The sequence below is a fragment of the Acipenser ruthenus genome, chromosome 21 (assembly GCF_902713425.1).
Source record: "Acipenser ruthenus chromosome 21, fAciRut3.2 maternal haplotype, whole genome shotgun sequence".
Taxonomy (NCBI): domain Eukaryota; kingdom Metazoa; phylum Chordata; class Actinopteri; order Acipenseriformes; family Acipenseridae; genus Acipenser; species Acipenser ruthenus.
In genome coordinates, this window is record NC_081209.1 from 2,501,891 (window position 1) to 2,528,843 (window position 26,953).

Consider the following 26,953-nt stretch of genomic DNA (forward strand, 5'->3'; position numbering starts at 1 on the left):
CCTCCCCCCCAATCACACAACACCACAAGACAATTCAGTGCTTCCACAGCTTAGATCATACCCCTGGAAGTGAACCAAACAAATCTGGTAGGCTTATTATCCTCAGACCTCACCAGACCTCGACAGCAAACAAGCTTACGTCATTAACTGTCGAATTAAACAAATCTGCTTTGTCAGAAACACTTTTGGTAAACTCTCTTTCTGGTTAAATCCTTGGGTTTCGACCCACCAAAGGCAAGAGGTTCACCAAATCCATTCTCCCCTTGAAGACCCTGCAGTGCTGTTCACAGGACTGAAATGCTTCCATGTAAAACTATGAACACACACCAAGCTCAGAGCAGTTCAGATCCTGTCAGGATCTCCTTCAAAGCATTTGCTTTGATTGGACACGGTAAGCATCGTTCGTTTCAGGCAACAGTTATTAAGGATTCCCTGCTGCCTGTGATCCACAGGAATGCAAACCCGGGAAACAACTGTGGAACAGCGAGACTCGATTTGATTGGTCAGTAGGAGTTGTGTGACAAGTTGCAAGCAGCGTGTAGCTTATGGAAGGGTGGCATGAACACCACGTATAATGAACGCTTCAACACACACCCATGAAAACATTCCTTTTTTATTCAGGAGACGTGTTCTCACATAAATGTTAAGAAACAAACAAAAAAAAAAACATGCACCCAAGTCATTTTACTTTTTAAAATTTAAATCCGTCTACGTTCCCATTTTATAATGGAGCTGGAATTGAGCCCCACCCTGGTTCTAGGTTTGAGTAGCAGGGTTCTAGACTGTTCTAGCACTCCGTGTAGGTGGTGAGAGGTTGAAAACAAATGCAGACTGCAGACAGTTAAAGCACACGTGCATGTATTCAAGACATAAAGGCATCTTTTTATGAACAATGGACTCATGTAAAAATGGATTGACATTTTTTTTTTGTAACACACTGCTAATAAAAAATTTAAAAAGGTCACCACAGTGCAAAATTAACACCAAAAACAGCATAACCCCTCAAACCCAAGATCCTGAGAGAAAATAAAATAATAATGTTAATAAAAATTAACAAAAAAGCTAATTGTTTTTTTTGTTTGTTTTGTTTTTTTTTAATTAAACATTTCAAAGTAATAATGGAGACATTTACAGTAGCCAGCATCCGCAGCGTGATTATCAGCCTGGTTAATAATCTGTGGCTGGCTGACAGGAGAGACAACATGGCAGCATTTCTTTGGGAATAAAGCACTTTCTGAAAAAATGTGATTAAAGCACTGATTAAAAGCAAAAAATGACAAATACTCCTATTGTGCCAAAACAAACAAACAAAAAAATTTGTTTCAAAGCGGCATTTTTTTGTAATCAACAGCTACAGTGTAAACAGGTGATCTGGGCACAGTCAGGGCAGTGAATGGAGTTCACATTCAGGAACGACAGGCACCCAATAGCTGAGAAACAACAGCCAATGGCACGCTGTGTGGGCGTGTGCTAATCTGGAGACTGTCTCTGCACTGGGGACCTTCCAGGGGACCCAAACCGACACCAGTCAGAGGCTGCTGGGAACTGCTACAATCTATCTGTATGTGCGCCAGCACAGGATTCGTTCTTTCTTCCCTGAACATTACAGGTCCTGAATCCCAATCACCCAACCACTAACCCTGTGAAATAAGGGACAGAATTCATCTTAAAAATAAATGAATGCAACTCAAACATTGAAAAGAAGGATGAACATCATCACAACTGTTCTTCAAAGCTCCTTCAGGATAATAAATACATCTTGCCCAAGCTGCAGGTAACATTTCTTAATTTTTACCATCCGTTATTTATTTTATTTTTATTTGAAAAGGTGTCTGCCTCCTCAACCTCTCTAAACCCTGAGCTCTCTCACCGTTCCCAATTCCTCTTTGAAGAGAGGGCTCCTGCAAACTAAACCACTGGATCAGGCAAAAAAAAAAAAAACAGCAGATCTGTGTCCGCCCCTCGCACACACACACAGCAGATCTGTGTCCGTCCCTCGCACACACACACACAGCAGATCTGTGTCCGCCCCTCGCACACACAGACCCACAGTCAAGCAGGACCGACACAGCTACACAAACAGCATGTCTGGCTACATCGATTATATTACAGGAGGTGGACAAACTAAAATACATGCCACCGACACAGCAGGTCTGTTTAAAACCTTTGTACCGGACAGCAGCAGGGCGAGCCGTGCGGTAGAAACCAGTGTTTTGGAGATTGTAGTGCACAACGCAGTACTGAGATGTATAACCCGCATGTGCAGGCTGCGACTCGATTTAACATGCTTAAAAACACAAGCACCCACCTAGGAAACATTCCTTCATTAATGACATGACATTTCAATTATTATTATTTATTATTTAAAAAAAAATCAAAAAAAAAAAAAAAAAAAAAAGTGAAGTATTCTGTATGCGGGAGAATGAGGGAATTCCCAAGTCAAATATTAAGATTTATTTACAGTACCGTTTGCAACCCAATGTGAGAAAAAAAAAACCATCACCAAGTTCCTTGCATAAAAATAAAATCAAAAATAAAGAAAAGCGCCCAAATGGACAGGGAGTCTGGGGCAACTGCAGTGTGGTCTGCAAGGCAGGCAGGCAGGCAGGCAGGCAGGCAGGGAGGCAGGGATGGAAGGTGGGGAGGCACAGCCCCTTGCAATAAAGAGGAGATTGGCACGACTGGAGCAAGGCTTAGCTCTGGGGGAGCAGCCATGGGATGACGGATTAAGGCTGTCCACAGTCTAGGGGAGGAGGTGGCTGCTCCACAGCAAGGTGCTGTATGCATGCATGTATTCTAGACCCAATACAGATTGACAGTCTATTCTATATCAAAGTACATACCCGACAGCTTGCAACCGTACCATACGTAACTGGGATAAACATCTCCAGTTCAAAGGTTGCATGCAGGTTTGGGGGCAGACTAGAGGCAGGGAGGGGCAGTACTTGGGCTAGGCTGGCAATGCAGCCCCTGGAAAGACCCTGGTTGAGGTTAAGGCTTCTAGGCAGACGCAGGGTCCGAACAACCCAGGAAACTCACTCAGTTTGGATAACGGGGTGTTTGGCGATAATCAAGGTCTCTTTGTATGTCGTCGTTCTGTATGGCAAGAGGCGGGCTGGGAGGTAGGGTGGGCTTGGAATCTAGAGTTGTGGCTACTCAGACAGCAGCTGTTTGTGTACACCGCAGTATTACTGCGGTGTTTTAGACACAGCACACCCTTCCATTTCCATTCCCAAAAAGGCAATTGTTACCTTACTACTACAGGCAGAAAAGAAAATAAGACAAAAATAAATAAATAAAAAATAACTGTCATCCAGCACCTTTTCCACTTCCCAGGGTAATATACCTTGCAAGAGAGGGAGGAAAGGACGCAACAGAAGTAAAAAAAAACAAAAACTCTGAACGTCCTGTTAGTCCTTTAGCCTGAGGCTTTATCTTAACAACCCCACCCCCCCAAGGTAGAGGCAGCCAATAGGATGCGTCGGAGCAGACAGCCTGCCCACCTCTGTACCAATCCGATTGAAGGGATAGTCCCCTAGTCCCCCAGTTTGCAGAGCAGGCAGGACCTCTTTCTTCAATGTCTCTCAGCTCCTCGATTCCATTCAGCAGGTGAAGAGCCAACGGAGACGCACAGGGGTCCACAAGCACTGTCCTGAAGACATGGTGCTTTAGACAGCGTCCATCTCCACTGTATTCACAGCACATCATAACAGCACCATCAAGTCACTCGCATAGACACAGACCACACGCAGAAACGCACACACGCACACACACACACACACAGAAAGAAAGCATGTCTCCTCCCTCCAAGCAGACCCTGTCTGGAAACAGAACTGCAGTTCAGGTTCCTAGTCGGTGAAGCAGAGTAAGGACGCAGTCAGCTGAAGCATCACGGTGAAGGGGTCATTTTTCAATATCATGTTGTGAACTGTGTGTTAAAAAAAGACATGTAAAACTATGAGACAGGCCAGCGTGAAGTCAGTTTGAACACACACTCACACACACAGAGCAGCTCTACGGGTTTCTTCAGTGGTTGGGGTGGGGGGTTTAAAAGCAAGGTTATGTTCATTGGAGCACAGACACACACACACACACACACACATTATTAATTAGAATCCATTTTTAGCATGGGATCCTCTGCTTGTGTTCCATACGTCACCCCGTGCAGGACTGTGCAGCACTGACACACCCAGCACGGGACTGACACACTGCACCCCACCGGCTTCAACAAGGCAAAGCAACGCTGATGGGAAGGGAGGGAGACACACCCACACGCTGAGACACACGCTGACACACCCACAGAGAGACACACACCCACACACCTGTCCCCAGCTCTTCAAACCTCTGCTTCCATGCTGTAGCTCTACGCCAACAGGTTTTCCTTTTGTTTTGATTTTCTTGTTCTCTCACTATATATTTCCTCTCCCTCTCCCTCTCTCTCTGGGGGCCCTGCTGTGCCCCCCCCTCCTCCCTCCTGCCCAGTCCGCCCCCCATTCCCACCTCACAGACGGCAGAGACAGAACAGCGTGGGGATGAAGACTCCGAACGACACGAGGATGGGGAACATGAGGCTGCTGTTGTCGGCTGCGTAGGGGTTGGGGGTGCGGGGGCCGGACTGGACACGGTGCTTGGCGGCCGGCGTCTTCTTCCCCTCCCCTCCTTCCTCATACTCCTCCTCCTCCTCCTCTTCCTCCTTCTTCTCCAGGCCTGGGTGAGGCTGCAGCTTGGGCACGTCTGCAAGAAGACAGACAGACAGACAGACAGACGCTCAGACATCACACCCAGGGAGAGGCACGGGATCACAGAGAACGACCCGCAGGCTGAACACCGACACACTGCCTCAGGTTTGTATTGTGCCTTCACACTATTGTTGGCACACATTGGTGCTGATGCATAGTGTTGTGTGTGCCAGGACAGGTAGGCAGCAGTTTCAGTGCCCGTGGTAAGGATGACCAAGGTCTAGAACATGAACATCGTGGGACAGACTGTGTTGGGATCACTCAATTATCTTCTCCCTCATCGTTTGCTGGCCTGAGACGGTCAAGATGCTGGTGCTGCATTTCATTCACGTAAGGAGGGTGCTCGCTGGTCTTACGATTTTAAAAGCCGAGTTTAATTCTAAACATCTGGTTTTCGAAGATCCTGCTCAATAAGGACTGATCTCAGCTGAGGAACAGTGCTGATCAGTGTCTTTGAAACCAGAGAGGAATTCCAGAATGAAAAAGAAAAAGGAGAATCCTATAGCAATTGAGTCCCAGTTTCCCCAGCAGCCCTCCTCTCTAATTCCCAGTTACTCACCTTCCAGGGTTCCCTTCATGACGTAGAGCCCGCACACCTTGGGGTTGTCGTAGTAACCCTGCAGACAGACAGACAGACAGACAGACAGACAGAGGTTGCTCAGTGGCAGTGAATAATTTTGTGTATGCAATAAAACACTAACACCTTGCATTTGTTTAAAGGAGGGAAAAAAGCAGGGCTTTAAAATGAATGTATTGCCTCTCACTAGCATAACCAGAGTGAAAGCATATCAAAGTGTAATAAAGCACAGTGAAAACATGGCAAAGCAGAGGTCAGCACTGCAAAGCACACAGAGGTATGGCCAATGGCCCATGCGCGAGGGACTGACCTTTACGAACTCCACGGTGAGCTTGCCGTTGAAGGTGGACACCTCTCCGTTGACGCTCAGCTTGCCCTTGACGATGCTGAAGGGGACGATCTCGTCGTGGGCAGTGCTGTGCCCCACCTTATCAAAGATATCCAGGTCCTTCACCACAAAGTGACTGTTCAGCTTCACATCAAACACCTGCGCAGCGAGGGAGAGAGGGAGGGAGGGAGGAAGAGAGGGAGCGAGGGAGGGAGCAAGAGAGGGAGAGAGGGAGGGAGCAAGAGAGGGAGAGGGAGAGGGAGAGAGGGTTGGGAAACACAGTCTGAATCAACAGGAGCCATAATGGTTTAAACCATAACTATCAAACACTCAATAACAGAAAGTTAAAAAACCTTCATGAAGTCTTTTTCAATGTCTTCATTTCTTAATCTGAAGTTCCATCTTAATGCAAGCCACTGGAATTCAACACTGCAGGGATGGAAGTAAGACTCACATTGCACAGCAGTGTGATCCACTCCTGGTTTTGCTAAGAGTTTGTATAGATAACAAGCTCAGGGTTTGTTCTCTCACAGACCTCAGCACTGCTATGCAACAGGAATTGTATTTACATGCCTGTAGTTTGAACATGCTTATTATTATTTGTTGTTGGGGAGGAGGGAAAAAATAAAAGATAAAAAATCTGACAAGATTTTAAACAAGAGCCTGTGTGTCTGCAGTGCTGAAGTGTGTGAGAGAAGAACAAACCCTACAAGATGAAACTGAGGAGTGTCTGCAGAGACAAGCAGAGAGCGTGAATTATTTAAAGCCGCTTTCATTGCATCCTGCAGCCTCTGGGTCTTCAGTGCTGTGGCAATGCATCTGCAGCCTCACTGACGTTACCCAAAGCTACACAACAACGAGCAAACATCTCTCACCTGGGCCGGTCACCATCAACAATACAATAAAAAAGAATGGCTGATTAAGTTAAATCTTCAGTAAAACGTTGCTAAGCACGAAGATAATGTTTTGAAAAAACTGGACTAGGATAAACACTGTCTGCACGCAAGGTTGCTTTGAGAAGAACACAAGAAAACTCGACTATGCAGAGCTAGCATGCTGGGTTACAGCAGGCCTGTTTAATATGCATTCAGCATTGCACTGCTACAGAAACACCTGGGTTTTGAAGTCTGGATCCACAGGCTCCCTAAATGCAGACCTGGAGGACAGAGCGTGTGCTTTTAAATAAGACTCCCAATGCATAGCTGTCTGATCCATTCCGGGTGTTGCCGTGAGCTTAAATCAGCCAAGGTGCTGTACATATCAGCAAGAGGTGTTCAGGAGGGTCTGGTCATGTTCAAATCACGCTCAGCCCTCGCCCCTTGGAAACATCTTGCCTATTTTGTCTTGAGACTGCCTGACCATCTTTTTGGAGAGCGATGTTTTTTTTTTTTTCCCCAGAAGCAGCGAGATCTAGCCTTCTGGAGCGTAGCAAACCTGGGGATGAAGGAAAGCCGCTGACCAGCGAGAGCCGTCCGGCTGTGGCTGCTGCTCTCTGAGCCTACCTTCTGCTGGGACTGTGCGAAGTAAACCTCGGCGAACTTCAGCACCACCACGTAATCGCCCTCCTCGCGGATCGGCACCTCATAGCTGAAGGAGTCCTCGTTGTAGCGTTCCGTCTGGTACAGGATCTGATCCTCGGGGCTGGAGCGCAGGATCGGCAAACGCATCCCATAGTCCGAAGCTGCGGGGGGGTGAAGGGGAGAGTGGAGAGAGGAGGGAGGGAGGGAGGGGGAGAGTGGAGAGAGGAGGATGGGAGGGAGGGGGAGAGTGGAGAGAGGAGGGAGGGAGGGAGGGGGAGAGTGGAGAGAGGAGGATGGGAGGGAGGGGGAGAGTGGAGAGAGGAGGGAGGGAGGGAGGGGGAGAGTGGAGAGAGGAGGGAGGGAGGGAGGGGGAGAGTGGAGAGAGGAGGGAGGGACGAAAGGGGACAGGAAGGAAAAGGAGAGAAGCAATGAAGAGTCACAATCGCCTACATTTTTTTTGCCACCCTTGTTTAAACACTATTTACGGCTGCTTCCTGAAATGTCATTTTTAACTCTGAAACAGCCCACGCTGTGTTTGCCACATGCTGTACAGCCCTGGTATTCAGAACTGCAACCAAAGTGAACACTTGACTGCAAATCAATCACCTCCCATCTCTGTGCCACTTACTGAAACACAGCTCACCCAATACTGTCCATCTGACGGGACTCCAGGCAGCATTTGCACAGTGTGGTGCGTTAGATACTGTTCCTTTATCCTGGCTAGCTCACTTTGCATTTGCAGGATGGGTGCAAGCATACTTCCGCATTACATTGTCTTGTTCAAAATAAACCCGTTCCTTGCTAAACATAACACTGCACCTGCTATTCAAAGCAGATGCAAATGTCCTGTGCAAACTGCAATCTCATGCATGTCTCAATGGAGCTGCATGCAAGGGGTTACGATCTACACTCCTTCCCAGCTTCTCTACACATTCCTTCATTATTTTTTTGTGGCTCTGAACAATGGGAGGCTTTACTTAGAACCCACGGAGTGGGAGCTGCATGTAAACCAAAGCATTAAACAAGGCTGCAGTTCGACTGTAAAAGAGTGAAGGTGTCAAATCCAGCTTATTCAAGGTCCTTTTGTCTTTTAAAACGCACCGTTTTATTAGCTGTGAGATAACGTAATCTACTACTGTAAAGAAATCATGCATGAGAGCTACAATATACTATCTGACCCTGTAAAGGGGACAGCTTGGGATATTCTTGTGTTGGTATTTGGAGTATTGAATCTAAAGCCCCTCGTCCCTGCAGCCAGCCCCTTGCTCTCTGCAGCAGTGAGCTGGGTGTCCTTCCTCAGCTAATCCAGGCAAGGCAATGCTTTCTCTGCAGCAGCTGCAGTGAATTGTCACCAATCCCAGGATTTCTCTCCCTCTTCCCGTCACACCAGTTAGCTGGGTGGCACTGCAGGAGTGATTCAGTCTGCCTGTGCCAAAAGCAAACAGAGGGCAGGACAGAGGGGGTTTCGAACTTACTTCCTTTTTTATTATTTCTGATTAATTAACTAAATTAACCACTCCCTCCGAGACTATCTATTAGCAAAGCTTCTTCCCTCACACCATAAGGGTGCTCCCTCCAGACCAGGGCAGGCTTGAGGCAAGGACACTGAACTGCTCCCTCACGCACTAAGAGAAAGGGTGCGCCCTCCAGCCCAGGGCAGGCTTGAGGCAAGGGCACTGAACTGCTCCCTCACCCACTAAGAGAAAGGGTGCCCCCTCCAGACCAGGGCAGGCTTGAGGCAAGGACACTGAACTGCTCCCTCGTCCACGAAGAGAAAGGGTGCCCCCTCCAGCCCAGGGCAGGCTTGAGGCAAGGGCACTGAACTGCTCCCTCGTCCACGAAGAGAAAGGGTGCTCCCTCCAGACCAGGGCAAGCTTGAGGCAAGGGCACTGAACTGCTCCCTCACGCACTAAGAGAAAGGGTGCCCCCTCCAGCCCAGGTTGGATGGGAGGCTTGGAGACTGATCTGCTCCCTCACCCACTAAGAGAAAGGGTGCCCCCTCCAGACCAGGGCAGGCTTGAGGCAAGGGAACTGAACTGCTCCCTTACGCACTAATAGAAAGGGTGCCCCCTCCAGCCCAGGTTGGATGGGAGGCTTGGAGACTGATCTGCTCCCTCCTCCTTTAAGCTCACTTACGAAGGCAGTATCGCATGCATCGTTCATTACTTCCTGGTTTCAAATCTGGGATCACAGCCACCCTGACACACACAAACACACACAGCGTATTCGAAACACTAACAGGAAGTTAAAGCAAACAGAGGCCACAGAGTGGGAGCTGGCAGAAAGAACTCTGAGCTGAGCGTGTGTGTGTGTGTCTCAGTGTGTGTGTGTGTGTGTATGCATGTGTCTCAGCGTGTGTGTGTGTGTATGCATGTGTCTCAGCGTGTGTGTGTGTGTCTGTGTGCGTGTGTCTCAGCGTGTGTGTGTGCGTGCGTGTGTCTCAGCGTGTGTCTGTGTGTGCGTCTCACCGTGTGTCTGTGTGTGTGTCTGTGGGCTCTGGCTTTGTGACGAAGCACAGTAAATGCACTCCCTCAAAGCAAAAGAGGAACTGTGACAGGGCCTCACTCCTGCTCTCTGCATTGGTGTGAAATGTTATCAGCAACTGTTGAAGGCTCTTTAGATAGAGAACAATAAACTACAATACAATTCGCAGCCCTCAAACCAACCTCCATTTCAGAAAGTGGCTAGACTAGAGAAACGGAGGGAGGGTGAGGAAGGGGCTTTTACACCCACACATTCATAGAGAATCCGAGCAAATTAAAGTTGCACACTCTTGTCTGTTTTAAAGGTTTTGAATTATTATTATTTATTATGTGTTTATATTTGTCTACAGATTGATCACTAAGAGAAGGGAATGGTGCTTTCCTGCCAGCCTCTAAATATGCAGGCCAGCTGGGGAGAGGTATTGGCCTGGCTAATGCTCCCCCTCTCTGGACAGAATACCGGGTGAGATTTAGGCTGGGGGAGGATAAGCCTGGAACGCCGGCTCTCTGCAGCAAACATGAACACGCCGATTAGCTGTCCAATGACCTTTAATTTCACTGTTTACTATCCGTCCTGCTGAGAGCTTTTCCGTGACCCTTTGAGGCACAGGGGGGCATGTGTGTCAAACACAGCGGATGCTGACTTTCTTATTTTTGCAATTAGTTCACCGGGTTTAAATTGCACTGACAGCTTGGATCAGTTTCCTCCTCGTGGTACCGCTCAAATTCTTGTATACCTTTTAAGGGGTTAAAACAGTCGAGTATCAATAAGGCGCACGGGTGCTTCCCTGGCACAGTACTCATGCGCACAGCATCAGAATTAGTGACACGTACAACAACAGAGGGTCGTGTATTCACACCCTCCGTCCCTTTTCTCGCACCCCAGGTACACTCACCTTTCCCGAGCTTCCCTTCCAGGGGGTCTTTCTTGTAATGGATCCCGTGGGTGTCCGTGTGCGCCTCTCCGCCGCAGTTAACCGCCCAGATGACCTGGTCTGCCAGGCTGGACAGCGCGCCACTGGCTCCGCAGAGAGCCAGCAGCCCGGATAACAGCAGCCAGCACCCGGCCGTCTGTCTCATCTTCCGCACCGGCCTGGCGATGTGTGGGGTGATGCAGCAGAGGGAGACCGGGGGGCAGCCGGTGGTCACGAATTCAATGTAATCTAAACCGTTTACAGAAAGCGCAGGCGGGTCAGTGCGACTCCGTGTGTATCTCCGGTGTCGCTCGAACTATACCCGTTGCTGCAATATTATCAATCTGCATGCAAAACGACGCAGCTTTTCATACATTACAAATGTTAATTAAAATAAATAAATAAAAAATAAATAAGAAGTATTTATTTTGCAAAGTCCACCGCACGGGCTCCTATTTCTCTGACTGTGTTTATTTTTATTTATTTTAATTAATAATATCTACGGTACTTCAGTCAGGCCTCCGCGTTTGATTGCGTCTGCAGCAGGTTCATTGAGAGAGCCAACCTAACCCGGTGCCCTGCCGAGCGCAGCACGATTGATAGCGTGGAAGACCAATCAGGGAGGACTTTTGGGCGCTTCTCTAATATTAATGAGGCTGCGTGTTTATTCATGAGCCACGCTGTCCAATCCGAGTACAAAGCCGCGGAGGCCGGCGACACGTGGGATTCGAATTGGAACGAGTATGTTAATGAGGTCGTGGAAATCGACCAATCGGTTGCAGCGAAGGGCGGGGTTCTTTCCCAGACCGGGTTCGGTTGAGAGAGACCGCGGGCAGAATGCGGAAGGCGAGTGGATTTATTTACTGCAGGGGACGCAAAAAACGAACGAAACAGAACAGCTCCTGCATGCGTGTTTGGATTGCTACCCGATTACCACATCCTCACGACCCGACTCCACTGAATTACTGAACCCGGCCGCAAGCGAAAGACGGTGCAACATCTTATTACTTCAGAGGGTGACTTTCTACCTGACAGTGAAACAGTCCGGCTTCCCGCCATCGTGTAACATAGAAACACGTAGTTTGTCATGTCATGACATCATATTTTAAAATAACTATAATACATGCATAGAACGTAACTAGTAATTACTCTTTTTAAGTTGACCTTGTCACCTGTCCACCCCTGCAATGAGAAAGTGGTATAGTCCAGGCTTGTCCAATCATCTTAATCCAGCGCAGCGTGCGTGCGGTGCAGTATGGGATTGAAAGGCACGCAGGAATGAAAATGTTTCCATAGCAACCGAGACGCCGAACGGGAAGCACTCGGAGAGGTATTACTGGCAGTGGCATTTATTTTTTCTATATATGTGTGTGTTTATAAATAGGATGAAACTGGAGGGAACGAGTGCACGCAGTTCAGAATCTAGACATGCAGAAATATTAGTCCTGGTAAAGAAAGCACGACCATTTTGTGATGTCTTTGCCATTGAGAGACTGCAAGCCATGCAGTAGCAGAAATAATCGAATGTTTTTAAAACGGAGGCCGCGTCCCATCATCTAGTTACTGGGGGTCCCTTTCTAAAATAATTCATATTGCTATCATTATAGACCTCTAGAGAAGACTGAAGTAGCGTATCGTCAGGTATGCAGCTCTGTAAACGAATCGTTATTCACATTTTTGTGTACCCACATTACCACCTTCGTTTTGCATGTGAAGCAGCAATTCCGCTTTCCTACCAGCAGAGGGAAGTCACCTCACACCGAGACACGAAGAAGCCGTTTGACAGGCTTGACAGACTTACAGAGGGGAGCAGTACAAATGGAAATTAATTTTCTGGGCAATTTAATGACCTTCAGAGGTTCAGCAGCTCGGTCTCCATGCCTCAAGCCTGCCCCAGACTGGACCAGAGGAACAATGTCATTACATTTTTTTTCTCTCATATTTTTATTCTTGAATGTACTGTTTAAGATAACGCAGAATCGCGGTGTTGAGAATATTGTAAATCACCGTCTCTTGGACAGTGCGGGGAAGCGATCCCTGCTTGAACCACTGGGTGGCAGCAGCGCTTCACGACGAGAGGAGCAGAGCCAGCGGTTCCGGATGATCTTACCTGTCAGGTTCGCCAGCATGGTGTTGTGACAGGAATCACCTTGAGTGGAACAGACAGCCTGGGACAGGCACTTACTTATATAAACCATTTGCTAAAGGTCAGTTTGATCTGGAGTCATTCAGAAGATTTATTTGCATCCCTATTTTACAGTATAAAAATAGACAAAACGTTTAACCACTGCAGTGCCAGACACAGGGACGGGATTTCATTGTTGTAACTTGTTGGTGTTTAAACAGAATCCGTACATCAGATGGGCTGATAGGTTTTATCTTACGCTGGCACCATATTCTGTGTGGTTTGAATCCTGCAGCACTGTCCAGGGTTCAACTGTCAGTATTTCTTAAAAGCTTCCTCAAGTTCTCAAACCCAGCGATGCTGAATGCATGCGTGTGTCTGTGCGTGTGCGTGTGCATGTTGGTGCTTGTGAAACCCATTTCAGTTTTTCAGCAGCATCCCGGATCCCAGGTGGAGTGAAAACAGATCAGACCCACAGCACTCCTGCCATTTACCTTTTCTTTATTATCAACTTGTACACTTATAATAAGAAATGAATCTAGGCATGCAGCACACACACATACACACACTGAGACACACGCACACTGAGACAGGCATGCAGCACACACACACACTGAGACACACAGACACACAGACACACACACACACACACTGATATAGACATACAGTGCATTCTCACGCCTGCACACACACTCACTCACGCACACACTGATATAGACATACATACACATGCTCGTGCACACCCACGCACACACAGTGACAGACAGAAACTGTGACACACGCACAGGCAAAGACAAACGCGCCCGCACACAGACTGACAGACACACACTGATATAAACGTGCATTCACACTCCTGCCACACGCTTACGCACCCAGTCGCACACACAGACGACACGGCACTGCATTGGTACAGTGACAGCCCCCTGGACCCCGACAGCAGCTTCCAGGTAGAGGACGGTGTACAAGGGGGACCGGGACCCCTCAGATATGCACAGAGATGGCGAGGTGGGGGAGGGGGGTGCAGATGGCGTCTGGTCGCTGCACGGAGTTCCCCTGGTCGCTTTTCTCATGTGGTCTTCCAGTTTCTGCAGGTAGGGGGCGCTCTCTGCCCCTGTGGCCGGGTTTGATCAGAGGGAGAGCGAGGGAGAGGTGGGGGAAGGAATGGGGGAGCCCTGCCAGTCCTTAAACCAGTTTCTCCTGAGCCCAGTCCCTCAGCGTGACATCATCCGCACAAACTCTGCAGAGAGGCAGGAGAGAAACTGAAATTCAATGACAAACGTTTTCCACTTCTTCTGCCGCAGCCCTGTGGAGAGCTCTGTGAGGGACGCTGCGAGTCCCTGTAACGTCTCACCCTCGAAGTCCACGTGGCCGTCCCCGTTCAGGTCTACGTCCCTCAGGATCTCCTCCAGGTCCCTGTGTCCCACCTGCTGTCCCAGCAGCTTCCTCATGGCCTCCCGCAGCTCCGCTGTGCTGATCTCCCCATCCCCGTTAGTGTCAAACTGAGAGGGGGGACAGGGGACAGGGGACAGATGGGAGCATGAGAACACAAAATAAAATCGAGGAACCCTGCATCAAAAAATACTTTTAAAAAACAAAGCGTTTATGCTTAGCATTGCCTTCATCAGGGCACAGCCTTGTATCCATTGCCATTACAAGCAAATTAGCAATCTATTAGTTAATGAAGCTAGAGCGTTAATTAAAGCTAATTGTATTAGAAAGAGTTACATGATTAAGGATTATTACACACACACACGAAACAAACAGCTAAACAGCCCCACACTGTCCTCGTGGGAGTACCTAGAGCCCCTCTCCTCCCACTGCGCCCTGTCCCCTCTCCTGTCTCCCTCTCCCCTTCACCTCTTTGAAGGCGTCTCTCAGCTCCTTCACCCCGATCATGTCCGCTGTCTCTGCCAGGAGCTTCGGCCCCATCAGCTCCACAAAGTCTTCAAAGTCCACGTGGCCGCCCACTAAACAGAGGAGGAGGACAGTCCGCTCACACGCTGTCAGCGTAGGATTGTTCACACACAGACAGACTCTCACACACAGACTCACACACACACTCACACACACACAGGCTCACACACACAGGCTCACACACACAGACTCACACAGGCTCACACACACAGACTCACACAGGCTCACACACACAGACTCACACAGGCTCACACATACAGACTCTCACACACAGACTCACACACACAGGCTCACACACACAGACTAACGGTTCATGTTGATCTGCTGGCTCAGTTCGATCAGCTCCATCTCAGTGGGCATGTAGCCCAGGCTCACACACACAGACTCACACAGGCTCACACACACAGGCTCACACACACAGGCTCACACACACAGACTCACACAGGCTCACACACACAGACTCACGGTTCATGTTGATCTGCTGGCTCAGTTCGATCAGCTCCATCTCAGTGGGCATGTAGCCCAGGCTCACACACACAGACTCACACAGGCTCACACACACAGACTCACACAGACTCACACAGGCTCACACACACAGGCTCACACAGGCTCACACACACAGGCTCACACACACAGACTCACGGTTCATGTTGATCTGCTGGCTCAGTTCAATCAGCTCCATCTCAGTGGGCATGTAGCCCATGGTTCTCATGCAGTTGCCCAGGTCCTTGCAGCCGATGAAGCCATCACGGTCCTTATCAAACTCCTTGAAGGCCTCGCGCAGCTCTTAGGGGAGGGAAAGGGGGAGACTTAGACACTACTGGCCTCTCCTGCAGGGTTAAGGAGAAAAAACGTCCCGCAGACACTCACAACACAAACACTCACACAGACACTCACACACACACTCACACAGACACACACAGACTCACCATCGAGCTCCTCCGGCCTCAGCTCTCTGTCCTGTGAAGAGAGTCAGGGAGAGAAGCTCATCAGACAGCAATGAAAGAGGTACCTGTGCGTGTCACCGATACAGCAGGGAGTGCAGACGACCCACTGTGATTCAAACCTCCTCAATCGGTATTCACGTGGGCTTGTTTTTAAATGCGTGTTTGCAAATAAAATGCATTCTCTCCCGGGTGCAAAAACATGCAGACACTGAGACACAGACGCTGAGACACAGACACTGAGACACACATACAGACACGAGACACAGACACTGAGACACAGACACGGAGACACACATACAGACACTGAGACACACATACAGACACGAGACACAGACACTGAGACACACATACAGACACGAGACACAGACACAGAGACACACATACAGACACCGAGACACAGACACAGAGACACACATACAGACACAGACACAGACACCGAGATACAGACACAGACACTGAGACACACATACAGACACCGAGACACAGACACTGAGACACACATACAGACACCGAGACACAGACACTGAGACAAAGACACAGACACACAGACACTGAGACACACATACAGACACAGAGACACAGACACCGAGACACAGACACCGAGACACAGACACACAGACACACAGACACTGAGACACACATACAGACACAGAGACACAGACACCGAGACACAGACACTGAGACACAGACACACAGACAAAGACATAACTTTATGGCAATCAACTAAAAGACAGCATTGAAAGTTCCTGCCAGTTATAAATTGGCTCGCACGAGCCATGCTCTCTGATAGCTCGAGACCCTTGTTAAAATCCCACCAGGACTGCGCTGGTTATCTCTCGTTTGTAAACCATGTACTGTAGCCAGTTTCTCCACGCCCCCTCCACGTGGTGACACGCCCCCTCCACGCGGTGACACGCCCCCTCCACGCGGTGACACGCCCCCTCCACGCGGTGACACGCCCCCTCCACGCGGTGACACGCCCCCCTCCACGCGGTGACACGCCCCTCTAATTATTATTATTATTATCAATAACCTCCTGTATATCACATGTATAGATGAGCGCTGCAGATCAACACAGACTCTTGTCATACAGATTTCAAGGAAATGATACCTGGATCAAATTCATTCTGGATCAAACAGGCTTTACTAAATCTCACTGGTTTAAGACCCCTCTGGGGTTCTGCCCAGTACAAATCTGTGCGCCTCGGTCCGGTTCCTCTAACGCAGCCCTGTACGCAGTGAAGCTTTACCTGCTCTACTTCCTCAAGGTGCAATATCATCCAAATAAAAATATCACAAAAAACCTTAACAGGCATAAAAATATCCCACGCAACAAATCAATAACCGATGGACTGTTGTGTAACGCTCGGGCTGTTCTTCTGTAACACTGGGACTCTGTACACAAGGGTTAGAGAGGAAGCTGCAAAGCCAGCCTGATGCTGCACACAGACAGGGGTTACAGAGCCAGGGCAACACGCTCCTGGTCTACCCTCGTGGGCTGCATGAGGCTCACATACACATGCACTCGGCACAGGCACAGGAGCCAGCTCACACTCCAGACAGTCCAGGCTCACCTGTTTGCACCCTGGGATCAAAACCCACGGTGCTGCCGGAAGAGGAGGGAGGGAGGGAGGGAACGCAGCAGAGTTCAACACACTGCTGAGCGGGCGGGGGGGGGGGGGGGGCAGACAGAGGAAGTGAGTGTGATGGAGCAGGACTCAGGAGTGAGACAGCGATGGGCTCAGGATCTGCATGGACGGGGGCTGAGACTGGGGAGTGAGAAGGCTCAGGGTCTGTCAGTGAGGCTGGGGTGATGCTAGGGTGAGGCGGGGAGGGGGCAGGGCTCATGGTTCGACACACTTACGTACAGGCTGCCGGTTCTCAGCGAAGCCCTTGCGCAGGAAGATGCAGGCGGGTCCCAGCAGGTTGTGCATGAGGGTGCAGTTCTGCGCTAGAGCCAGCAGGGGGCCCTGACAGGGGTCGAGCAGGGAGCCGGGGGGCGCGGCCTCCTCACAGGTCTGCACTGCCTTGTAGCTCCGCTTCTCCTCCCGATGGATCTTCCAGGAGGGAGGGGCACAAACATGGTTAGAGAGCGGCCCCTCACAGACCCCCACTAAACCGCCTGCCTGCCTGCCTGCCTGCCTGCCTGCCTGCCTGCCTGCCTGTCTGTCTGTCTGCCTGTCTGCCTGAGCTCACTCCCAGCCTCTCTCACCAAGACTTAGCTCTCAGGCTTTGCTGCCTCCCTCTCAGCTGAACAGGAGGAGAGACACTTTACTCTGCCTTCTTCCCAGTTGCTTGAGTGCAGCTTGCGCTTTTTTCGGGGGGGGGGGGGGGCGGGGTTGGCGTTACTTGAAATCTTGGGGGGTCTGGCTTGGTGTAAGGTTTCATACTGTCCCCACTGCTGAGGGAAAGAAAAATAAAAGTGTAAGAAAGAGAGAAAGGAGGAAAGAAAGTGTCCGGGTGTAGTTTGTGGTAGATGCGAGCAAGGCTTTGTAAACAGGGTATTGTAGTTCAGACACATTCCAGGACCGTGCCAGCCTGCCAGTCCAGCAGAGCCTTATACAGTATAGAAATTCAGAGCCTCATGTCACTGATTAATAACACAGACCAGCCACACTCAGTGCAGAGCCCCTCGGAGCATCTGTGTACTCTTGAGAGAGGGAGAGGGAGAGGGAGAGAGAGAGAGAGAGAGAGAGAGAGAGAGAGAGAGCTTCACGATTCATCACGTCAGAGCTGCTCTGCCGGTCGGCTGTGTTGTGATCCTCTCGGCTGCTGCTGCTGCTGCTGGAATACGACATTTCATTTTTCTCCTTTTCTTGTTCATTTGTTGTTGTATAAATAACTCTCCTCCTCTCCCCTCCCTTCCCCCCACCCCTCTCCTCCCACACCCCTCTCCTCTCCTCTCCTCTCCCCACCCCTCTCCTCCCCTCCCCTCTCCTCTCCTCTCCTCTGCTCCCCTCTCCCCTCTCCCCTCTCCTCCCCACTCTCCTCTCCTCTCCTCTCCTTTCCCCTCCACCCTCCTCCCAAGGACAGCTCCCCCCCGAACAGTTAGATAACAAGCTGAAAGCAACGGCGCATGAAAAACCCATGCATTTTACCAGAGAAAACAAATCAACCAGCAAGGAGGAATAAAGAGAAAGTGTGTGTTGCTGCCCTGAACAATAGCAACCTGAAAAAGAAGCTTTCAAAACAGCAGAGGGGCTGGAGGCAGGAGGGGTATCACCGTGTAACAAATTATTATTATTTTTTTGTTCCTGGGTAGTAAGTGTTATTTCCCAATTGCTTATGCCTCAAAAGTATAGAAAATGGCTATTATTCCCCACAAACTTTGCTTTTGTGACCAGGACAGTGATATTTTGAAATTTACCTATTTTCCAGAACATTCCAGATAGATTCAGTGCTGAGTAAACTTGGAGTAACTTCTAGAACTTTCTAGAACTTTCCAGTAGTATAAATAGTAGTATAAATACAGGGGCCTTAAGCCCACCAGTTCAGTTTAGTTCCAGCTGCCTAAGTGGATACATATCTGCATTTTTCTGAGATGGCATCAAGAGGCTGCAAGCATCCGGCAGACGCATTTTGCTATGTCTGCGGCCAATTTATCAAGACAAGAGCGAAAAAGTACTCTGTGTAAGCGAGAACCTCGATCAGGAGTAAATACTCCCTACCCAGAGAAATCATTCAATTCATTAACATCTGGAGTGCATTCACCATCTTGAAGACCCCTATCAGTACTGAATGCCCCTCAGTACTAATGGCTCTCGGATCCCCAGGACTGTACTGTACTGAGTTCTGTATACTGTACTGTGCTGAGCTCCAGTACCAAGTTCTCCTATTGAATATGCTGGCTGTATGATTCCATGCACAGCCCTGAATTCTGCGTAAATATTCTTGAGGCATCTTTTACAGTCAGCTTTCGGAGTTCATTCATTCATTCAATCAATAACTCAATGAATCAACCAATCAATCCGCAGGTCAATTGGTGAGCGAGGAACAACCACGCAGCGCACTGTGAGGACTGAGGGGTGCCTGACTGAACAAATTACACACAAGTGCACTGCAACTCTGTTATGGGAGGTCATTATATTAAATATTCGCTTATAAGCTAATCGGATAACATCACAACAATATTCTATTGGAGATCAATTTGAATCCACACAAGCTAGAGGCAGAGCACTTTGTAAAGCAAGTAAAGCAGACACCTTACCTTCAGGCTTCTGAGTGGAGACGTCACACAGCTGCCCATAGCTTACTCTGCCCCCGTCCCTCTCTACCTACTCTATCTGCAGACGCTGGGAGAGCTGCTGTACTGGGGCTGAGCTCCGGCTACTGCCATGAGGAGGAGGAGGAGGAGGAGGGCTGCTGCTGCTGCCTGCCTGCCTGCCTGCCTGCCTGCGAGGGGGAAAGCCAGACGTGGAGCTGGTCAGTGCCATACAGAGGGGTCCGGTGAGCACGGGGCTGAGGGGAGAGGAGAGCCGAGGGGTCCGGTGAGCACGGGGCTGAGGGGAGGGGAGAGACGAGGGGTCCGGTGAGCACGGGGCTGAGGGGAGGGGAGAGACGAGGGGTCCGGTGAGCACGGGGCTGAGGGGAGGGGAGAGACGAGGGGTCCGGTGAGCGCGGGGCTGAGGGGAGGGGGAGAGACGAGGGGTCCGGTGAGCACGGGGCTGAGGGGAGGGGGAGAGACGAGGGGTCCGGTGAGCACGGGCTGAGGGGAGGGGGAGAGACGAGGGGTCCGGTGAGCACGGGGCTGAGGGGAGGTGGAGAGCCAACAAATCCACCAGAGCAGAGCAGGCATGTTCTGAACTAACAACTGCTTAGATTTGAAATCTGCTTCCTTCCCCAACACGCGGAGAGATGGACAGAGACTGAGAGATAGCGAGGGAGAGAGGGATGGATGGAAGGAAGGAAGGAGGCTCACACAGGCATACATGTCACACAGTTGCCAGCGAAAAGAAGGAGCATTAATCCAAACGCAGACACGAGCTTAACACACACGCACACACACGCACACACACACGCACACACACACACTCCAACCTGCACACGCCCCCCCCCCATCACCCAACCACACGTGGCCGCCAGCCTCCTAACTCACAGTGACGCAGATGTATTTAGACATGCATTACTTCCACACGCACACACACGTACTGTACATAGGCAAATTCATATCGTCGACAGACACACGCTATCTTCAGAGCACTAGCAAAACACTTTTTATGAAGTTTCAGGAACCGCACTCGGCACTGGGGCAGGAACACCATTGTGAGCTGCGGATATTTTCATGCTGGTGAAAAGGAGATGTTGCTGATGCAGCTTACACAGCTTGCATTGCACTGCTGGAGATCGTTCATTACTGTGTAAAATCATCCTGCTCCATGTCGTTGTTAAATTGTGCAAATATAGGCTTAATGTTACCATTTCAGCCTGCCTTTTTCAATGATTGTGTTCAACGCAGCCCAGCACTCTAACCACTGAGCTACTCAAACCCAATGCCTTCCACACTGCAGCCCAGCACTCTAACCACTGAGCTACTCAAACCCACTGCCTTCCACACTGCAGCCCAGCTCTCTAACCACTGAGCTACTCAAACCCACCGTCTTCCACACTGCAGCCCAGCTCTCTAACCACTGAGCTACTCAAACCCAGAGCCCTACCTGCTTGCATGTCCTCGCTGGTCTGTGTGAGTGGGGGTCCGGTTTGGAGTGTGAGAGAGAGGGGGTTGCGCTTCACTGCTCTGTTTTTGTGTGGCTGCACAGTGTGGGCTGCCTCATTCCTTTCCCTGGAGTATTATATTCTCATTAATATTGTACCAGACCAGCCTGAGAATGGACTGGGACTTCATGGACCTGTCACCTGAATTCACTAAATAACCCCCCCCCCCCCCCCCTCCCTTCTGTCACAAGCAATCACCAGTTTCCATAGCAAGAGATATCGAAGTACATATTGCCAACCAGGCACAAGCAGCATTGTGTTTACTTTGCACTGCAGACAGAAGATGCAGAAAGAAAATGACGATCATCTCCTCCTGAGTTGACCCTAAAGGATTTTTGCTTCCCATTAAGGGCAATTCAATCGCTTGCCTCTGCGTTCGGCAGCATGAGGAAAGGCAAGGGAATACTCCATGGCACTGAATGAAATGAGGTCACAGCAGCACAGTTCCCACAGCCTGCTCTGCGCTCCTCTCCTCCGTCACTGCCCCCAGAGGAACACGCTGCTAAAACGCTATCGGGAGTCTTCTTACAGGGCATGGCAAGGTTAGTGAGACCTGCCTCACCGCTTCACACCATCCTCCTTTATCAGACCCAGGCTTTGAACCCCACTGTGCACCCAGCAGGTCAGACACACCTGCTCAGTGGTACAGCAGGAGGTTGTGGGGGAGAAAGCAGAAGGGGCGATTATTAACAATTCAGCAGAGTGCACAAACAAACAGAGCTGATACTGTCAGCACAGGACCTACAAGGTACAAAAATAAAATAAGACCCTTCTGAAATGTGTTTGTAAGTATATATACAGCAGCAGACCCTCCTATTGATGCGATGCAGCCATCGGGAAGCTCTTTGTATCCGATGTAAAATCACGTTGCAATGAGCTTCTTATTTAACTCTATGTTATAAATATCAGTACATGGTGCTGCGATTGTCACCCCACTCAGGATCACAGCAGCTAGGAGCAAATATAAAAGCACACTGTGACGCAGCACAGCAGGAATATCAAGAAGAGAATATTTATCACAGCCCTCTGGAGACGTGACATGCTGCTGATGTGTCCTATAGGTCCCCTGGGGGCCACAGCCTGCATTTAAACACTGCTCCAAGGGTTGAGGGAGAGGAGGAGGGGGGGTCTGTACACCGGAGCCATTGCTTTCACCTTGAGGCATCTCAAGGTACATTGAGGACAGCCAGCCTGCCTGCCTGCCTGCCTGCCAATCACATACCCATGCTCTGATTTCACTTGCTGTCCTTCAGGGGTTTATTTTAATGATCTGAACAGCGGCGCGCATCTTAATAAGACCGGCCTGGTCCATCACTGACCCGCTTCCTCGAGATTTAAATTGTGTTTAATGATGTTAGCCAGGGCTCACAAATAATCACATGGCACTGATATAGAGGAGGAGGAGGAGGAGGAGGAGATGAAGAAGGAGGAGAAGGCAGTCTCACCAGGATCCTCTCCAGTGTGACTCGCACGCTCATTTCTAGGTAATTGCAGGTAATTGAGTCTCGCTTCTGTGGGATGCTCGTCAGGAATGCTAATGACCCAGCTGACTGGCATTCACTCCACAATACTGAATCAGACAGCAGACTGTTTTACATCCTGAGCAGGAGAGGGAGAGAGAGAGAGAGGGGGGAGCAGGGGAAAGAGAAAGAGAAAGGAGAGAGGGGGAGAGAAGGAGAGACAGAGAAAAAGAGAAGGACAGACTGTGCTCATCCTGCTTGACCTTGCTGCCTGATTGTCTTGCGAGTCACAGGCTGCCAGAGGCTAGATTCTCGGTTTTTGGAGAATATCCAGCAATTCCATCAAAAGAAATACAGTAAACTGCTGCTGCGCACTGCACAGCATGGCTGAGCTGAGCTGAGCACAGCTCCCTGCCTGCCTGCCTGCCTGCCTGCCTCCTCACATACACATTCGATAGTGCCACACACGCAGGTATCAACATTCCCTGGAGCACGACTGCTTGCTGCCTGACACACACACACACACACACAAGCACAGCGCTGCTGGTTACCATGGAAACCGAGAGACAAGGTCCTGCCCGGTACAAATCACCTGTCAGTCAATGAGAGGATACAGAGCGTTGAGACGTAGACAGAGTCTACACACGGGGCCACTTCTATTTAGACATGCACAGCAAAGCCAGGGGTTCAAAGTATGGCTCCCCCACCACCCCATATCTCAACCAAACTATCTCATGCCTGTAGAGTATCAGCGGATAGCCACTCCATTTCCACTGTGATCTTGGGGGAGTGCAAACAGCCTGTTCCCTGAGTGGGGAAGCTTGGCAGTGTGGCTGGGCAGCTGGATCAGTCAATGGAAAGGGAGGCTTCCCCTCCCTCCAGACTAATGGGGGCAAAAGCACATGGTCACAGGCTAGGCTGTGCAGTCCACATGGTCTGTACTGTATACAGGTCACTTTGTCAGTGCTGTGCATTACATATGCATACAAAGGTCCCAAATAATACATCAACTGACAACTGCAATCTAAAGCAGGCTGTCCATTAATCAAACATCACACAGACACCAGCACTGGAAGAGAAATGAACAGCAACACGTACAGTTCAACTTGAACTAATACAACCAAAAATCAAATGCATTGTTTGTAATGGCGAGCTGACTTCCTGCGAGTTGCAATGACCATCACACCCTGTTGTTAGATTTGGTCCAGGCACTGGAGCTGCGCTGAGCCAACACAAACACACAAGCGTGTGCAAAGAGGCGGTGTGAGTCACACACACAGAGCCTGTCCGCACAGAGGCAGGAATTCAACGGAGCGAGTGTCCGCTGCAGGCTGTGGAATCATAGCGCACCGCCTTCTGCAGCAGAACCGCTACACCCGTTTCCATACATGTATCACAGACACTCGTACTAGCAACACTGCTGTGCAATTAATGATACAACTGTGTGCAACGGGTAAGCTTAAACTAATGCAAGAGCTGCCAACAACAAATCATTAGACCTCCTGAACACAGAGATTTACCCAAAGCGGAGTCAACACACAGCTTTGAACCCGGCACTATAAGAAACTCATTTTCACATTAAATACAATGATTACAATACACTAGAACTGAATACATACTGTAAATGACATTATTATTATTATTATTATTATTATTATTATTATTATTATTATTATAGGCTACATCATTTTAAAAATAGTGTTTCCTTTCCATAATAATTATTTTAACTTAATAATAATAATAATAATAATAATAATAATAATAATAATAATAATAATAATAACAGTACGTTTCTTTCTTACCTGGCCGTACGCCGGGTTGAGGATGGGTCTGAGATTATGTGACAGGCTGGAGTCTGTCTCTGCAGACCCGGCGCTGGTGCTGCTTTTGCACGTCTTCCCGGACGCGCGGCTGGAAGACTTGGCGAGCGGGGAGGAGGAAGGCGTCTGGGGCTGGTTGTTCCCCGAATGGTCGGAGGCGACGCTCAGAGTAGAACCGGCTCTGGACTTCTCCCGCGCCATGTCCTCTTTCCGTTTAGACTGCGGGGCAGCGGCGGGCAGGCTGTCTGGGTGCCCGGGGTCCGAGGCGATGTGCTGGGGGGGAGGATGTCCCGGTGTCGGGTGGTGCTGATGGTTGTGATGGCGGTGGTGATGGTGATGGTGCCGGTGGTGGTGATGCTTTGAAGTTTTGCTTTGCTCCACACCGCTCAGTCCTGATGCCGCCTGATGCTGGTCTGGCTGATGCCCGAGGGCTGCCGTGGCATGCGATTCATTCCCACTGCCCTGCCTCGTCCCGTTCTCCCGGCTGGCCCACGGGTGACACAGGGGTCTGCGGGTGCTGGCATCCCCGTCAGCCGGCCAACGGGGCTCTCCGTGACCGCCGCCGCTCACGTCCGACTCGACTGCTCTGCCTCCTCCGCCGCCCCTCCCGCTGTGGTTGCCAGGGTGGAGGTTGCTTCGTCTCCCGGAGACTGAGTGGGAAGCCGTTTTCCTCCCAGCAGCTGCCGATTTCAGCAAAGACGTTTTGGATTCGCTTTTTGGAAGAAAGCTCATGTCGAGCTGTATTGATTTATTTATTTATTTCGGTCTGGTTTGTTTTCCTTTTATTTGCTTCCCTGAGGTAGTCAGTTGCAACGGAGCTTCGTCTCCTATTTATTTATTTATTAAAAAAAGAGATATAAAGATGCATCCGGTAATATGTATTTAAAACCAGCTGCTAGTTTAAGAGTGCGGGCGCAGGAGTCTTGCGTAGTGTGGTGTGTAGCTGGCGGCAGAGTGTAGATATGAACACAGAACAGCGCTGTACAGTACCGGATTGTGCCGGGCTCTGTGTGTGCCCCTCGTCCTTGTGTTTCATTCAGCCCAGTATAATTTAGCCATGTGACGGGTTGGCAGACAATAGACTTTTTACTTCATGAAAATGAATCAGCGGGTTTTGATACACGGGACTCGGGGTTTTCATCACATCAGATACCTTCAGCGCGTCGTTGGTCAGACACAGACGCGCACACACACACAGGGACCCGCGCCTGCTTTGCCGTCAGGTCATTTTAAACGCGCTACACTTGCTCGGTTTGGAAAGAGCCGAGGCTATAATCTAGCACCTGTAATAAACTCAGGGACTGGACGTGAGGAACTGGACAGGCATTCTCTCTTTAAAAAAAAAAATAGAATAAATAAATCAAACATAGTTGAGGATTCATTGAGCCATGACGAATCTGTACCCTCGCTTCACCCCAGACGACCCTTCTCTCTAGCGAGCATTTCAAATGATTCCTGACAGGTAATATGTAGTTATCGCAGGACCGTCCACAGGGCTTTTTTTGCGGGGTCTGTGCCTCTAAAGAAACCTCTAAATCTATATTTTTCATCTGTGCTTCATTTATTCCGCGTATGTATGTAAGTATATGACCATTTTTATACAAGTGAGACACACACACACTCTGCATACCAATTCATAGTAATATGCGGTGCGTTACACTGTGTACGCACTGTGCTGTATAACATCGTATAAGACGTCCGCGGTCTGTCAGCTCGGAAGCGGAGCTGTACTGGACGGGCCTACCCGACCCTGTCTAGATCATCGGTACCGGAGACTGCACGTGCCGCAGGACAACCAACAGCACGGCACGCGTCTAGAGGGACTGCAAACTCCCAGGACGACAATGACTGATCTGCGACTGTTCATTGATGGGAAGATGAGGGCTGCAGAGGAGTCAGATGCACGTGTTTGTAACATTGCAACTGCGCGTGTTATTAAAACATTCCATTATTTCTATACAGCAGCTTCTGCTGTTTTACCCGTTCTGTAACACGCCTGGTTTTATTTTCTCCTACAAATAAAGTGGGGCAAATCCCCACCCCCTGCAGCCAGCCCATCCTTCAACCACACTGTACTGCAGCCAGCCCATCCTTCAACCACACTGTACTGCAGCCAGCCCATCCTTCAACCACACTGTACTGCAGCCTGTGGATCTGGGTTCAAGGAGGCGGGGCGCTCTGAGTAGGATGCTGTGGTCCTGTCTGAATATCCAGTTGCTGCAGTCTAACTGGTCAAACTGGTGACCTGAACTGAGCACTCCCCTCCTCTCCCCACCCAGTGAGCCACAGAAAGAAGGTTTATTTTTTGTCTTTTAGTTTCTCAACAGCAGTGAAGGACTGAGGCACCTTGGAAAAGCTGTCCCACATACTCGTTCCCTTTGGTGACCTGATAATTCAGGTTTCAGTCTAACCGG

The 26,953-nt window shown here is 49.7% G+C and overlaps 2 protein-coding genes across 5 annotated transcripts; both read right to left on the bottom strand.

Moving 5' to 3' along the window:
* Window positions 1-841: 841 nt before the first annotated feature.
* On the bottom strand, window positions 842-11,289 carry LOC117428363 (malectin-like). 2 transcript variants are annotated; one of them, XM_058994293.1, is made up of 6 exons: window positions 10,544-11,289; window positions 7,147-7,325; window positions 5,627-5,803; window positions 5,299-5,356; window positions 4,501-4,734; window positions 842-1,640 (listed from the first exon to the last, which is right to left on the bottom strand). In XM_058994293.1, exons 1-5 carry the CDS (start codon window positions 10,725-10,727, stop codon window positions 4,502-4,504), a joined length of 831 nt encoding a protein of 276 aa, XP_058850276.1. In that variant the 5' UTR covers window positions 10,728-11,289; the 3' UTR covers window positions 842-1,640; window position 4,501. The 2 variants fall into 2 exon arrangements, with proteins under 2 accessions (XP_058850276.1, XP_033903144.1); XM_034047253.3 differs by having other exon boundaries at window positions 842-3,928.
* A 1,762-nt stretch (window positions 11,290-13,051) lies between these two features.
* On the bottom strand, window positions 13,052-25,790 carry LOC117963141 (calcium-binding protein 1-like). 3 transcript variants are annotated; one of them, XM_058994289.1, is made up of 7 exons: window positions 24,522-25,790; window positions 17,416-17,604; window positions 15,530-15,560; window positions 15,243-15,386; window positions 14,544-14,653; window positions 14,038-14,185; window positions 13,052-13,923 (listed from the first exon to the last, which is right to left on the bottom strand). In XM_058994289.1, exons 1-7 carry the CDS (start codon window positions 25,269-25,271, stop codon window positions 13,898-13,900), a joined length of 1,398 nt encoding a protein of 465 aa, XP_058850272.1. In that variant the 5' UTR covers window positions 25,272-25,790; the 3' UTR covers window positions 13,052-13,897. The 3 variants fall into 3 exon arrangements, with proteins under 3 accessions (XP_058850272.1, XP_058850273.1, XP_058850274.1); XM_058994291.1 differs by lacking the exon at window positions 24,522-25,790 and adding an exon at window positions 19,755-20,101 and having other exon boundaries at window positions 13,054-13,923; XM_058994290.1 differs by lacking the exon at window positions 17,416-17,604 and having other exon boundaries at window positions 24,522-25,788.
* Between the last annotated feature and the right edge of the window lie 1,163 nt (window positions 25,791-26,953).

Excerpts from the sequence above, each read along its gene's own strand:
- LOC117428363 (XM_058994293.1), bottom strand. The coding sequence starts at position 10,727 with ATGAGACAGACGGCCGGGTGCTGGCTGCTGTTATCCGGGCTGCTGGCT. Across the intron at positions 5,357-5,626 it reads TCACCGTGGAGTTCGTAAAG|GGTTACTACGACAACCCCAA; the intron begins GTCAGTCCCTCG and ends GTCTGTCTGCAG. Across the intron at positions 4,735-5,298 it reads CATGAAGGGAACCCTGGAAG|ACGTGCCCAAGCTGCAGCCT; the intron begins GTGAGTAACTGG and ends GTCTTCTTGCAG.
- LOC117963141 (XM_058994289.1), bottom strand. The coding sequence starts at position 25,271 with ATGAGCTTTCTTCCAAAAAGCGAATCCAAAACGTCTTTGCTGAAATCG. Across the intron at positions 15,561-17,415 it reads TCGCTGAGAACCGGCAGCCT|GACAGAGAGCTGAGGCCGGA; the intron begins GTACGTAAGTGT and ends CTCTCTTCACAG. Across the intron at positions 14,186-14,543 it reads TGAGAGACGCCTTCAAAGAG|TTTGACACTAACGGGGATGG; the intron begins GTGAAGGGGAGA and ends CCCCCCTCTCAG.